The following is a 14999-nucleotide window of genomic DNA, read 5'->3' on the forward strand; positions in this document are numbered from 1 at the left end:
GCACGGCGGTTACGGAGTGGGAAATTTCTATGAAACTCGAAGAGAGTGCAGTAACTGGAGATCTCAAATGAAAAAGACCGATCACAAAAGGAATAGAAGCGAGGAAGAGGAAGAAGATATTTCTGTAGAGAATAAAAAAGTACTGCGATCGCCGACTGTTAAGAACAGGGGAAAAGAGATTGACATCGAAAATTTAGAGAGAATGTTCCAAAGGATGATGGAAGAGATGAAGTTGGAGATCAGAAGGAATACTGAAGAAGTGAAATTGGAAATGAAGAATTTGAAAGAGGAGATGAAGAAGAGAGGAGAGATGTGGGAGGACCAGAGGAAGATTGAAGGGGAAAGATATTTTCATAGATAATGATCTGACCCTAAAGGAAAGACAAGTTCAAAAACAGATTCTTGAAATAAGCAGAGTTGAAAAAATCAAGGAGAAGAAAGTGAGGGTGGGATATAGAAAAATATTTATAGATGGAAAGCTTTTTGTATGGGATGATGACGAACAAGGGGTGAAGGAGTATGCGAACATAAATAAAGAGGCTCACTCGTCAAAAAAGTAGTAGAAAAAGGAGGATGTAGGATCATGGCAACGACTCAGCAGGAAAAGGAATCTGAATTTGGTGAAAAACTTTGCACTACACAGGAAAAATTTAGAGGAAGAGATAGAAATATAAACTCGTCGATGAATCAGCAGAAGAGAACAGCAAAAATGGAGAAAAATGGGAAAAAAGAAATATATAAGATTGGGACATGGAATGTGAGGGGAATTTCGGGAAAGAAAATGGAGCTTTGCGGTGAATTCGAGAATTCTAAGTTGGATATGTTGGTGATAACTGAAACTAAAAAGAAGGGAAATGGAAAGATGACAATAGATAATAGGTATACATTGGTATGGAGTGGTGTACATCAGGATGAAAGAGCTAGAGGCGGAGTAGGGTTCTTGATGAAAAGCGAGGTGGAAGAAAAGTACCTGAATAAATGGGAAGCAATTAATGAAAGAATAATGGTATTTGAAATGAGTTATGGGGGGATGGTGAAGACGATCATAGGTGTTTATGGACCAAACGAAGGCGATAAAAAGGAGGAAAAGGATCATTTCTGGAATGAATTAACTTTGGTAGTGGAGGAGGCTAGAGGAACGATCTATATTGCTGGTGACTTCAATGGCAGGGTGGGAAAAAGAAGTAACCAGCAAACAAGATGTATCAGGGAACATGGGGAAGATGTGTTGAATAGTAATGGAAAGCGATTTTTGGAATTTTGCGAGATACACGGATTCATCATAGGGAATACTTTCTTCGAACATAAGGACATACAAAAGTACACAAGAGAGGTTAAGTCAAAAGGGGAAAGATCAATAATAGATTACATACTGATAGAGGAGACAAACCGAAATCAAATAAAAGATGTGAGAGTATACAGGAGGTTCGAAATATCGAGTGATCACTATCTGTTGGTTGCAAAGAGTAAAAAGAAGTTGAATGGAAAAGTTTCGGAAATGGGAGCGAAGAAGGGGAGAAAGGAAGAGACAATAAAGTACTACAAAATGAGAGATAAGGAAGTTGCAGATCAATTCAGATATGAAGTGGATAAGAAACTACTTGAAAAACTGACTGAAGATGCATACGACGACAGAAGCTTGAAAGAATTATGGTAAGCATTCAAGGAAGCGCTCATACAGTCCGCTATTAAAGTGTGTGGTACTAGGAAAATTGCGAGGTATAGGAGACAAACAAATTGGTGGTCTGAAAGTATCAGGATGGAAGTGAAGAAGAAGAAAAAGATCTGGACAACCTGTCTGCAAGCGAGAAATGCAACAATAATGGAGGAATATAGAGCACAGAGGAAGAAAGTGAAAGAGCTGATACAAGAGGCGAAGCGAAAGAGCTGGGAAGAATTTGGCAATAGATTGGAGCTGGATAGCAGGAAGAACCAAAAATTATTCTATACTGCAATGAAGAGCATGAAAGGAGGAAAAGCGACAGAGTTAACTTTCAAAATCAAGGATGAGAAGGGAAATATAATAAGGGATGAAGAAAAAGTTCTACAGAGATGGAAGGAATATTTTGAGGATTTACTGGGAGTGGAAGAAGAAACAGATGATATATTGGTGAACGAGGGAGACATTCAAGAGGAGGAAGAGGCAGAAATAGAGAAAGAAGAATTGATACAGGCACTGAAGAGTATGAAATTGGGTAAATCACCAGGGAAAGATAGAATAAGTGTGGAAATGTTGAGGAGTATGGGTGATAGAGGATTTGAAATACTTTGGAGGATTATTCGCAGAGTGTGGCAGACTGAAGAAATACCAAAGGAATGGGAAGTAGGGTTACTGGTACCAATATACAAGGGCGTAGATAACAAAGAGTGCAAAAACTACAGGGGAATCACGTTGCTCAGCACAGTAAGGAAGATTTATGAAAAGATATTAGAGAACAGAATTAGAAAGAAGATAGAGAGCAAGTTGTTGAAATCTCAAAGTGGATTTAGGAAGAATCACAGCGTACAAGACCATATTTTCAGTTTGAAAGAATTGATGAGGCGGACTTTGGGAACAGATGGGGTTCTATACCTGGCTTTTGTAGATGTAGAGAAAGCTTTTGACAGGGTGATAAGGGAGACAGTGTGGCATGCGTTAAGAAGGAGAGGAGCCAGTGAAAAGATGATCAGCTTGATAAAGAAATTGTACGAAAATACCGTGAACCAGATTATACTGAAGGGAAGAATTTCAGAGAGTTTCACGACGATAAGAGGACTGAGGCAGGGAGGAGGATTGAGCACACTATTGTTCATAACCCTTATGGACGATATAATAGAGAAAAGCAGACACAAAACTAAAAAGGTTACAGTGGGTTTTCATGGAATGGAAAGGGTATGTGTTTCGGAGCTAGTGTATGCAGATGATGTAGTAATATTGGCTTAAAGTGAAGAAGAATTACAACAGAACTTGAATATCTGTGATGAGGTTATATCGGAGTATGGAATGAAGATGAATAGAGGAAAAACAAAGGTGATGGCGGTGGCAAGACAGGAAAGAAGAATGGAAGTGTATTTGGGAGGACAAAAAATCGAACAGGTAGACAGATATAAATATCTAGGAGTTATTTTTGAACAACACGGGGGACGGGTCAATGGAATCGACAATAGAATAATAAAGACAAACAAACTATACCACGCCATGAGGTGAGGCATTATAAATAAGAGAGAAGTATCAAAGTCAACAAAGCTCAAAGTGTATAAATCGATCTACAGACCAAATTTGACTTATTGATGTGAAACATGAAACCTGAACTTGAGAGAAAAGTCAAGATTGCAGGCTATGGAAATGAAATACTTAAGGAGAGTAATGGGAGTGACTAGAAGAGACAGGATAAGGAATGAATTAATTAGAGAGGAGTTGCAAGTGGAGTCTCTGGAAGAATTTATTGAGAGGAGACAACTGGAATGGTGGGGACACTTGAATAGAATGGAGGTGGATACAATGACGAGGAGAATTTGGGATGCCAGAGATGTCAGAAAGAGGAGACGGTAAAGACCAGAGAGAAGTTGGAGACAAGTCATTGCGGAGATATTGAATAAGAGGGGAACGAATATTCCGGAAGCTAGACGCATATCATTGGATAGGAAGAAGTGGAGGGAATATATTCAGATGTAGAGGCCACACAACACCCCAAGACGTGCTACAGTGCTCCTAGTGCTATAAAAGAGAAAGCGGACGAGAAAGTCGAAGTGTCACAGTGCCGTAAAAGAGAAAGCGGAGGTGGAAGTGCCCACTAACCAAGCTACGGAATATTTGATTCCGTCTGTGAAGTTTGTGTAGGTTCTATATTCGTTATCGGAATTTTAATTCGTTAAAATTTTCAAAGTTGGTGTTCATCCTAAGTGTCCAGAGAATTTTTTTTTTTTCGTTGGTACTGCAGAAAACATCAGGTGAGCTTATTTTTCGTATCTCTTTTCTGATTTTTATCATAGCGTATGAAACATTCGGCTTTATACCATAGTTTTATATTAGACTATTTCAGTGAAGATTTCCGAATATTTTATTATTTTCAAATTGTTTGATATTTTGAGATTTTTGATTATAACATGTCGGAAACCTCAGATAATGAGGGTTCCTACATGGAAGCCACCGATGCTGAAGAGTTCAGCGAAGGCGAACACGAGGAGCTTGTAAAGCTCAGAGAAGAAAATGGGCAGTTGAAAGCCCAAATAGTCAAACTGACTGAAACTGTGTCACAGTTGGTCGGTGAGATGCGCCTCTTGAGGAAGGAAATGACCCGCAATAATATGACGAAATCTCCCACTTACGCCGCAATCACAAAGCCGGTAGCGGGTTCCAAGAATAATTCCCTTATAGGAATTGTTTCACAACCCGAAACAAGGACAAATGATTCAACGAAGGTCGCGAAGGCCCCAAACGCGCCCCCAGCTCCTCTTCTGATGAGGAGACTGTCAAGAAGGCAACGGAAGTGCCTAAAAGAGATAAAATTCCACCCATCACGATGATGGGCACCTCAGATTGGGTAGAGATATCTAAAGCTCTCTACATAAAAAGGATAAATTACAACCGTGCAACTACAGTTAAAGACGATATAAAAATCATCGCATCAACCGTAGATGATTTTAAAAAAATCACTACATTCTTCGAGCAGCATGGTAAAGAATTTTTCACCTACCAAATGGAGGAGGAGAAGAAGATATATGCAGTTATTAGGCATTTACCAATCGACGCTGTTCTTGCGTTGATTAAGGACGACCTGATATTCCAGGGAATAACAGACGCTGAGGTGTCCAGAATGACATCGAACAAGACAAAGAAACCAATACCTCTCTACCTGGTTAAAACCCAGAAAAAGGAAATCTTCGAAGTGAAGCGACTCTACAACCTCTGTATTGTGGTTGAACATAAAAAGAGGCCTGAAAGTCCAAGCCAGTGCTTTAGGTGCCAAAGGTACGGACATGCACAAAACAAATGCTCCTTCCCGTGGAGATGCGTGAAGTGCTCAGGATGTCACAGCAGCAATGACTGCACACTCACCAGAAAAGGTGAAGAGAGAAATGCCACATGCGTCTTATGTGGAGAAGAGGGCCATCCAGCTAGCTACAAAGGATGTAGCGAGTTCAAGTTGGTGACCAGAAAGAAAAATTCCCGAAAATTAGTTGAACAGAAAAAGAAGGTAACAAAAACAACAACTTCTGAACAAAAAATTCAGGAAGTAGCGAAGACCCAACCTACAGAGCAGGAAAAGAAGAGGGAGACTCCAAAACCCGTCCAGAAAAAAGAAGGACAGAAAAAGCTTACAATGAAACAAGCTGTGAACAGTCAACAGGAGAAGAAAAAGATATCTGAATCAGCCGATGATTTGGATATCTTCACGGAAAAAATTTTCAACAAGATAATGTTGAAAATTGAGAGGGAAATGGAGAAAAAACTCCAAGCATTATTCAGTAAACTGAATTAATGGACCTTACGGATATTAGGAAGAAATCCCTCAAGATAATCTCGTGGAACATAAACGGGATCAACACTCGGAAAGCCGAGATAGAACAAATAATATCAGAAAGACAACCTGATATTATAGCCCTACAGGAAACAAGAATAAACCGGAACAGAAGACTGAAATGAAACATATAGATGTGACAGAATTACAAACACCGGAGGAGGAGTAGCAATATTGGTGAGAACAGATCTGAAACACTACTTTAAAAGTAGATCCGATGAAACACAAGGAAAAACAGAAAAAGTGACGATTGTTGCCGAATTAAATCGGCAAAGAGTCGAAATAACCTCGGCGTATAAGCCACCACAAAACAATCTATTGGAAGAAGAGATAAACAACATGTTGGAAGGATCAAACCCGAAAATCTCCATCGGAGATTTCAACTGTAAATCCCCATTATGGAATAGCATAACAGAGAATAGAAATGGCAAAAAACTCAAGGATTTCGCCGAAAAACAAAATGCCATAGTTATTGGACCAGAGCTACCGACATATCTTGCTTTTGGAAGAGGAATACCAGATGTAATAGATATCGCGATATTGAAAAATATAACTCAAGAATTCTCGATTGAAACTTTGGAAGATGGAACCTCAAACCACAATCCCGTGGAATTGACAATTGGAGAAGAACCAAGAGAAAAACTGCTGGAAATAAGAGAATATACCAATTGGACTAAATACAGCCATTTAATACAATCGGAAATAACAAAAATTCCAACAATAAACACTCCAGACGATCTGGAATGTGCGGTTGATAAACTGGAAGAGATTATATTGGAAGCTTACGAAAAAAGCACGAGAAGAGTGAAGAGACCAGCTCCAAGTCATACGCATGGCGATACGCCTAAAGAAGTAAAAGATCTTATACAAGAAAATCGAAGACTCAGAAGAATATATAGGATGAACAAAAATGATCTAAATTGAAGGAACCTCAACCGACATAGCCAAGTTCTGAAAAATGCCCTGAAAGATCTAAGAACAAGCAGATGGAACAAAAGGGTTCAAGAACTGAATACAATCGATCATTCTGCATGGAGAATGCAAAAAAGCCTACGAGGAGAAAAGACTAAAAATCCACCCCTACACGGAGAAAGGGGAATGGCTTATACCAATACTGATAAGGCAGATGCATTGGCGGACTCGATCGAACGAGAATCGAGAATAAATGGTTTGTCAGGAATAGACAGATTTATAAGGACCTGAAATGGGAAACCATAACGGAATTCATGAACAGAAAAGCAGAGAAATTATTCGAAACAGCGAAAAACCATCCGAATCAAGAACTCAGGAGACTAGTGGACTACGACCCAGAGGAAGACAAAAGGAGAATGCGAATTTACCGAAGGAGACCAAGAGATCAATTAAAAAGAGATTAAAATAACAACAGAAACTTATTGAAAAATTCAATAAAGTGTTAATCCAATAGAGGATAAACGCATAAATCCCAGCACGATAGTGTGCGAGAAGAAAACCGACCAAGAGATGAACGGTTTATAGGCAAATGCCCGGAACCAAAATTCAAGAAGCAGTAGGGTTTTTAGTGGGTCTCGAGCTCAGGAGAGTGAGAAACCCCACACTGTTCCCCCTCAGGAGATGAGGGTGGTTCGTCTGTCTTGCAGATATATATATATATATATATATTGAGAAAATAAGGGAATTCGACTGAAAGATTTTTATGTTTATCTCTTTATTCTGTGCCTAGCTTTCGAAACGTTTTTTGTTTCTTCCTCAGGGCTACTACAATGAACAGTTGACAATCATTATTTATTCTTAAAATTTTTGTGGTTATACTTACAGAAAAGCGAGATTAATATGATTTTATTATCTGAATGTTAATAATCATTAAACTGACTGAAGATTACATCAACAACTAAAACTAAAAAATATTTTTCCACAAAGAGACAAATCGACATATAATTAACGGTTGACATGTGTCAGAAAATTCTATGACTCTAGTTACACAGATTTGTTATGTCAATTTTGTTGGTTCTTTTTCTTGGCAATTGACAATAGGAAAGTGTATATATTGCTTAAATTTTGTACATCAGACTTCTTGTTCATGCTGTTGTGTTCTCGTTGTATGTGTATCATTTCCATGATCAATCTTTTATTATAGCTAGATGTTTTATCAATAATCTCCACACTGTCCAAATCTATCTGGTGTTTTAGATCAACTGAATGTTTGGTCAGGGCACATCTTACATTTTGCTTTTTTATGTCACTTTTGTGTATGCTAATTCTATTCTTCAGCCACTGTGAGGTTTGGCCCACATATGTCGCTTGGCAGTCACTGCAATTTATTCGGTAGATCACATTTGAATTAAACTGCTTTGGGGTTGGATCCTTCAATTTTGTAAAGAGTGAAAAGACTTTCTTTGAATTATAGGTGGCTATCTTCATATTTTCACTCTTGAAGCAATTCTTGATTTTTCCTGTTAAGTTTTTGATATTCAGTATACTACCAAACTTGGTCACTTCATCACCATCACCATTTCTTAAGGGAATGTTATCATCTCGTTGTACTGGAACTGACTCATATAGGAGTTTCTTCACCATCCCCACTGGGTAACCATTATCAATAAAAATTTTAAGGAGCTTTGCTATGTTTTTCTGTGTAAATTCTGGGTGGCACAATCTTAGAATTCTATTTTTCATCTCTGTTATGATGTTAATTTTCATTTGTATTGAGTGATCTGATAAAAAGTGAACAAATCTGTCCGAATTGGTGTCCTTTCTAAACCAATCTAGCTTTATAATATTGTTTGAGCGATGTACTCTCGTGTCCAAAAAAGGCACCGAAAAGTCTACATCTTCCTTTTCCATGGTAAATTGAATATATTTGTCAAAACTGTTGAAAATTGGTAGCAAATCTTCTACTCCCTCTATTGGTGAAATGATGAACAAGTCATCTACATATTTTTTAATAAGGAAAATTGGCCAAGGTAATTTAGGGATAGTATTATCAAGCAAAAAGTCCATTACGTACTGAGCCAATATTGGGCTTGATTTAGATCCCATAGCACTTCCGAAAACTTGTTTGTAGAATTTATTTTGGAACGAAAAATAGCTATTTTCTAAAAGGAAATTCAAAATCTCCATGAATAGACTTTTTGGCATGGTAGTGTGTTGTTGAATTATGTTCCATTTTTCATTTATAACTCTTTTCACTAGTTCGTTATGAATGTTACCGTATAGATTTACAACATCCAGAGATAAAATGACTTGATTTGGTGGAATCGCTAAATTATTCATTTGTTGTGCAAAGTCAAAACTATCCTTTATGTTGTATTCGTTACCTTTATCGTAAGCACTTTTTAATATGTCCACTATGAACTCAGAGAGATGTCTGGTTGGTGATTGGATGCAGGACACTATGGGTCTGAGAGGGACACCATCCTTATGAATTTTGGGGTTACCATAAATTTTTGGTGCTGTTACCCCAAAATTCATAAGGATGGTGTCCCTCTCTGACCCATAGTGTCCTGCATCCAATCACCAACCAGACATCTCTCTGAGTTCATAGTGGACATATTAAAAAGTGCTTACGATAAAGGTAACGAATACTACATAAAGGATAGTTTTGACTTTGCACAACAAATGAATAATTTAGCGATTCCACCAAATCAAGTCATTTTATCTCTGGATGTTGTAAATCTATACGGTAACATTCATAACGAACTAGTGAAAAGAGTTATAAATGAAAAATGGAACATAATTCAACAACACACTACCATGCCAAAAAGTCTATTCATGGAGATTTTGAATTTCCTTTTAGAAAATAGCTATTTTTCGTTCCAAAATAAATTCTACAAACAAGTTTTCGGAAGTGCTATGGGATCTAAATCAAGCCCAATATTGGCTCAGTACGTAATGGACTTTTTGCTTGATAATACTATCCCTAAATTACCTTGGCCAATTTTCCTTATTAAAAAATATGTAGATGACTTGTTCATCATTTCACCAATAGAGGGAGTAGAAGATTTGCTACCAATTTTCAACAGTTTTGACAAATATATTCAATTTACCATGGAAAAGGAAGATGTAGACTTTTCGGTGCCTTTTTTGGACACGAGAGTACATCGCTCAAACAATATTATAAAGCTAGATTGGTTTAGAAAGGACACCAATTCGGACAGATTTGTTCACTATTTATCAGATCACTCAATACAAATGAAAATTAACATCATAACAGAGATGAAAAATAGAATTCTAAGATTGTGCCACCCAGAATTTACACAGAAAAACATAGCAAAGCTCCTTAAAATTTTTATTGATAATGGTTACCCAGTGGGGATGGTGAAGAAACTCCTATATGAGTCAGTTCCAGTACAACGAGATGATAACATTCCCTTAAGAAATGGTGATGGTGATGAAGTGACCAAGTTTGGTAGTATACTGAATATCAAAAACTTAACAGGAAAAATCAAGAATTGCTTCAAGAGTGAAAATATGAAGATAGCCACCTATAATTCAAAGAAAGTCTTTTCACTCTTTACAAAATTGAAGGATCCAACCCCAAAGCAGTTTAATTCAAATGTGATCTACCGAATAAATTGCAGTGACTGCCAAGCGACATATGTGGGCCAAACCTCACAGTGGCTGAAGAATAGAATTAGCATACACAAAAGTGACATAAAAAAGCAAAATGTAAGATGTGCCCTGACCAAACATTCAGTTGATCTAAAACACCAGATAGATTTGGACAGTGTGGAGATTATTGATAAAACATCTAGCTATAATAAAAGATTGATCATGGAAATGATACACATACAACGAGAACACAACAGCATGAACAAGAAGTCTGATGTACAAAATTTAAGCAATATATACACTTTCCTATTGTCAATTGCCAAGAAAAAGAACCAACAAAATTGACATAACAAATCTGTGTAACTAGAGTCATAGAATTTTCTGACACATGTCAACCGTTAATTATATGTCGATTTGTCTCTTTGTGGGAAAATATTTTTTAGTTTTAGTTGTTGATGTAATCTTCAGTCAGTTTAATGATTATTAACATTCAGATAATAAAATCATATTAATCTCGCTTTTCTGTAAGTATAACCACAAAAATTTTAAGAATAAATAATGATTGTCAACTGTTCATTGTAGTAGCCCTGAGGAAGAAACAAAAAACGTTTCGAAAGCTAGGCACAGAATAAAGAGATAAACATAAAAATCTTTCAGTCGAATTCCCTTATTTTCTCAATACAAATTAGTACGACTGTGATCTTACTCCAAACATATATATATATATATATATGTATATATATATATATATATATATATATATATATATATATATATATATATATATATATATATATATATATATATATATATATATATATATATATATATATTAGACTGATTCAAAAAAATCGACTTTCTTTTTTTTCGAGAAACACACCCCTTATTACCTTCAGGGCACTGAAAGATGACGTCTGTGAAAATATTAGTCAAAAATCTTATTATTTAGAGGTCGCTCATCGAGGATTTCTATTTTCCCTACTAATAGCAGGGAAAAAGAATGCATTTCTAGTTAAAAAATTCCAGTTCGCAAACCAATGGACGGATTTCATTGAGCGATATATTTTTATGTAGGGAGTTAGCTGCTCTACAAAAACTGTCTCATATAATTTTTCCATAAAACGGCTTTTCGAAAAGTTATTAGAGCTTGAAATGAAATTTTTGTCGAAGTAGCTGTTTTTACTCGGATATTGGGGAGAAATTATTGGAATTTACTTTGAAAATCAGAATAAAGTTCTGGAAAGATACAATTGATATGATTCTATGTAGATTCAAATAATTTATGACATCCTAAAATAGTCAACCTCAACAATTGTTAGAGAGTTAGAAATTTATACTCTTCAGAATCAAATTATTCAGCATCTATCATTTCTCATTCACTTGGGTCAGAAAGAATGATTGGTTTTGTGCCCTCTTTCAGATTAGTGTTTGTTCTTAAACCCAGTACTTGTCTTCAGTTTCAGTCATAATACAATTTTGTGTATTCATTATTTTTATAAATCCAAAATAGCCGCTGTCACAAAATAGGTAGTGAACTATCAATTTTTCAACAAATGTCTCGATATTTGTGGGATTGGTAGGTTTAATGATATTAGAAATAAGTCGCATATAGAAAGCATTTATTCGGTTGTGAAAAATAATATTGGTGTTGGTATATTCAACATCTATAATACATAATATGTTCTAAATAGATAATTTCAATTTTTTTGTTGCAATCCGGATAACGATGACGATGTTCGTTTATCAATTGTAAAAGAAACTGTAACTGTTTATTCTTCATTCTTCTTTTAGTAGTTATTGCATTCTTCAATTAAACCAATAATTAACAACAGAAAGATTATATCATCTATATGTTACTTTCACTACATAATGTCTTCTCCAATGAAATCATATAGCGAGAATTTTGTGAATGCGGCCATTTTGGGTTTGCAAAAATAATGAATACACAAAATTGTATTATGGATGAAACTGAAGACAAGTACCGAGTTCAAGATCAAACACTAATCTGAAAGAGGGCATAAAACCAATCATTCTTTCTGACCCAAGTGAATGAGAAAAAAGAGATGCTAAATAATTTGATTCTGAAGAGTATGAAACACTAACTCCCTAACAATTGTTGAGGTTGACAATTTGGGGATGTCATAAATAATTTAAATCTAAATAAAATCATATCAATTGTAACTTTCGAGAACGATTTCCTGATTTTCAAAGTAAATTCCAATAATTTCTCCCCGATATCCGAGTAAAAAGAGCTACTTCGACAATAATTTAATTTCAAGCTCTAATAACTTTTCGAAAAGCCGTTTTATGGAAAAATTATATGAAACAGTTTTTGTAGAGCACCTAACTCCCTACATAAAAATATATCGCTCAATAGAATCCGTCTATTGGTTTGCGAACTGGAATTTTTTAACTAGAAATAAATTTTTTTCCCCTGCTATTAGTAGGGAAAATAGAAATCCTCGATGAGCGACCTCTAAATAATAAGATTTTTGACTAATATTTTCACAGACGTCATCTTTCAGTGCCCTGAAGATAATAAGGGGTGTGTTTCCCGAAAAAAAAGAAAGTCGATTTTTTTGAATCAGTCTAATATATATATATATATATAGTGTTTTCACCGGAAAACACTTGATAGCCCAAATTCGGAACATAAGAACCCGCAAGCTACTCTCTCCGGATGAGCTTGAGGCAATGAAGACCGCTGCTCGAAATTCTCCAACGACGAGGACAGTTAACATCCGAAGGAGCATACATAGATTAAGCTTACTCCCAGAACGGAACAGTACAGGTGATGGGGTTGATGGACTACAGCCAGCGGTGGAGACGGAGCCGGACGAGACGATACGTGAGATACGCGAAATCTTCCAGGAGGAATCTCTAAGGTGGGAGGGAATCCAAATGGCAGATAGACAGCGAATTCCCAAGATGAGGAGAAGTAAGCATTCCAAAACAACAATGGCCACCGTAAACTCTGCTCTGGGTGAAATATTGACTAGCTCCAAAAACCTAGAAGAACTGTGCCACAAGGTCTACTGCGCTGCAATGGTTACTAACAGAATTCTGCAAACACCGACGGTAACTAAAGCACAAGGGGCACACCCACAGAAAAAACCCCCATGGGAGGAAAGATTGGAAAAGAAAATTAACATCTTACGGAAAGAAATTGGAGTCCTTCATTCTTTTCTGACAGAGACAAAAGTTAGCAAAAAAGTGAACAGAAAAGTGCAATGCTACTCAAGGAAATTAAAGCTGAGTAGAAAAGATGCTCAGTACAAACAACAGCTAGCGATACATATGGAGACCTTAAAGCAGAAACTGGCAACCCTGGGCAGCAGATTAAGAAGGTACCACAAAAGAACTAAGAGATACCGTCAAAATAATCAATTCAACACCAACCAAAAAGGCTTCTTCAGAGATCTGGGAGAACAACATAGATCTCAGCAAGAATGTTCGAGAGTAGCTGATTCTGAACTGAAGGAATTCGAAAAATACTGGTCTAACATGTGGACAGAAAAGGAAAGCCACAACACCAAAGCCACATGGATAGAAACTGAAAAAGAAATGCATGCAAATCTATCCGAAATGCACTCTGTCGTCATCACGGAGGAAGATGTAGCGATGACCGTCAAAAGAATGAAAAATTGGACAACGGCTGGAATAGACAATATTCATAATTATTGGTGGAAGTACTTACCATCCACTCATGGGGTTTTGGCACGGCTCCTAAATTCAGCTTTGGAGAACCCGAATAAGATACCTAAATTCTTCACACAAGGCATGACGTACATGATCTTCAAAAAAGGAGATCCTACCAAACCTGAAAACTACAGGCCAATCACATGCCTTTGTTCCGCTTATAAAATACTTACCTCGACGGTCGGTCACAAGATCCGGATTCACCTGAAAAATAATAAAATATTAGCCTGGGAACAAAATGGCTGCAGGAGAGGTGGCAGAGGCAGTAAGGAACTTCTGGTAATCGATAATACAATCACAAAACAAGCTAAAAGGAAGAAGAAAAACATCGCCATGGCATGGATAGATTACCAGAAGGCATTTGACTCTGTGCCCCACACTTGGCTGTTAGAAATCTTGAAGATATAAAAGGTAAACCCACAGGTGATTTCATTGTTCCGCTCCCTAATGTCAACGTGGCGTACCTCACTTATACTTGAAGGAACATCAACTTCGTACAAAACAGCCTCAATAAATATCAGAAAAGGTATATTCCAAGGTGATAGCTTCAGTCCATTGTGGTTCTGTCTCGCCTTAAATCCGTTAAGCGGCATGTTAAACAGATCGTCCTACGGATACTCATTAGACCAGAGTAGAAAGCTCACTCATCTTTTCTATGTGGACGATCTTAAATTGTTCGCTAGAGGCAGACAGCAGTTGGAGGGGGAAATAGAGCTGGTGAGAGAGTTCAGCGGGGACATTGGGATGAAGTTCGGGCTGGATAAATGTGCGACGGTCGCTGTGATGAGAGGGAAACTAGATCGTGAAGAAAATATGGTGTTGATAGACGGACAAGTGATACCAGCTTTAGGGGCAGAAGAGAGGTATAAATATCTTGGTGTCCAGGAGACATATGAAATTAGACAAAGGGAGAATAAGGAAGAAGTCGAAAGAGAGCTGTTCACTAGGATAAAAAAAGTCTTAAACACACAACTGTCAGCCAAGAACAAGATGACCGCTATCAATACCTGGGCAATACCGGCTTTCATATATACTGCTGGAGTACTCACCTGGTCTCAGACGGATCTGGAAAGACTAGACAGGAGAACTAGGACCACCTTGACACAGTATGGTTTGCTGCACCCAAATTCAGCTATTGAAAGGCTGTATATTCCACGTAGAGAGTCGGGGCGAGGACTGAGCTCACTGGAGAACGTCTATCTGAAAGAAGAAAGCAGAATTAAAACCTTTTTTCTGCAGAGCAACTTACCGGTACACCAGTGGGTAACT

At 37.1% G+C, this 14999-nt stretch overlaps 2 protein-coding genes across 2 annotated transcripts; both read left to right on the top strand.

Annotated features, from left to right (window-relative positions):
• Positions 1 to 583: 583 nt before the first annotated feature.
• Positions 584 to 1657, top strand: LOC123317579 (craniofacial development protein 2-like). Its single transcript, XM_044904205.1, has one exon. The coding sequence runs from the start codon at positions 584 to 586 to the stop codon at positions 1655 to 1657; it is 1074 nt and encodes a 357-aa protein (XP_044760140.1).
• Positions 1658 to 12725: 11068 nt separating this feature from the next.
• Positions 12726 to 14138, top strand: LOC123317689. The gene has a single exon (XM_044904321.1). The coding sequence runs from the start codon at positions 12726 to 12728 to the stop codon at positions 14136 to 14138; it is 1413 nt and encodes a 470-aa protein (XP_044760256.1).
• Positions 14139 to 14999: the final 861 nt, after the last annotated feature.

This window comes from Coccinella septempunctata, chromosome 1 (genome assembly GCF_907165205.1).
Source record: "Coccinella septempunctata chromosome 1, icCocSept1.1, whole genome shotgun sequence".
Classification (NCBI taxonomy): Eukaryota; Metazoa; Arthropoda; class Insecta; order Coleoptera; family Coccinellidae; genus Coccinella; species Coccinella septempunctata.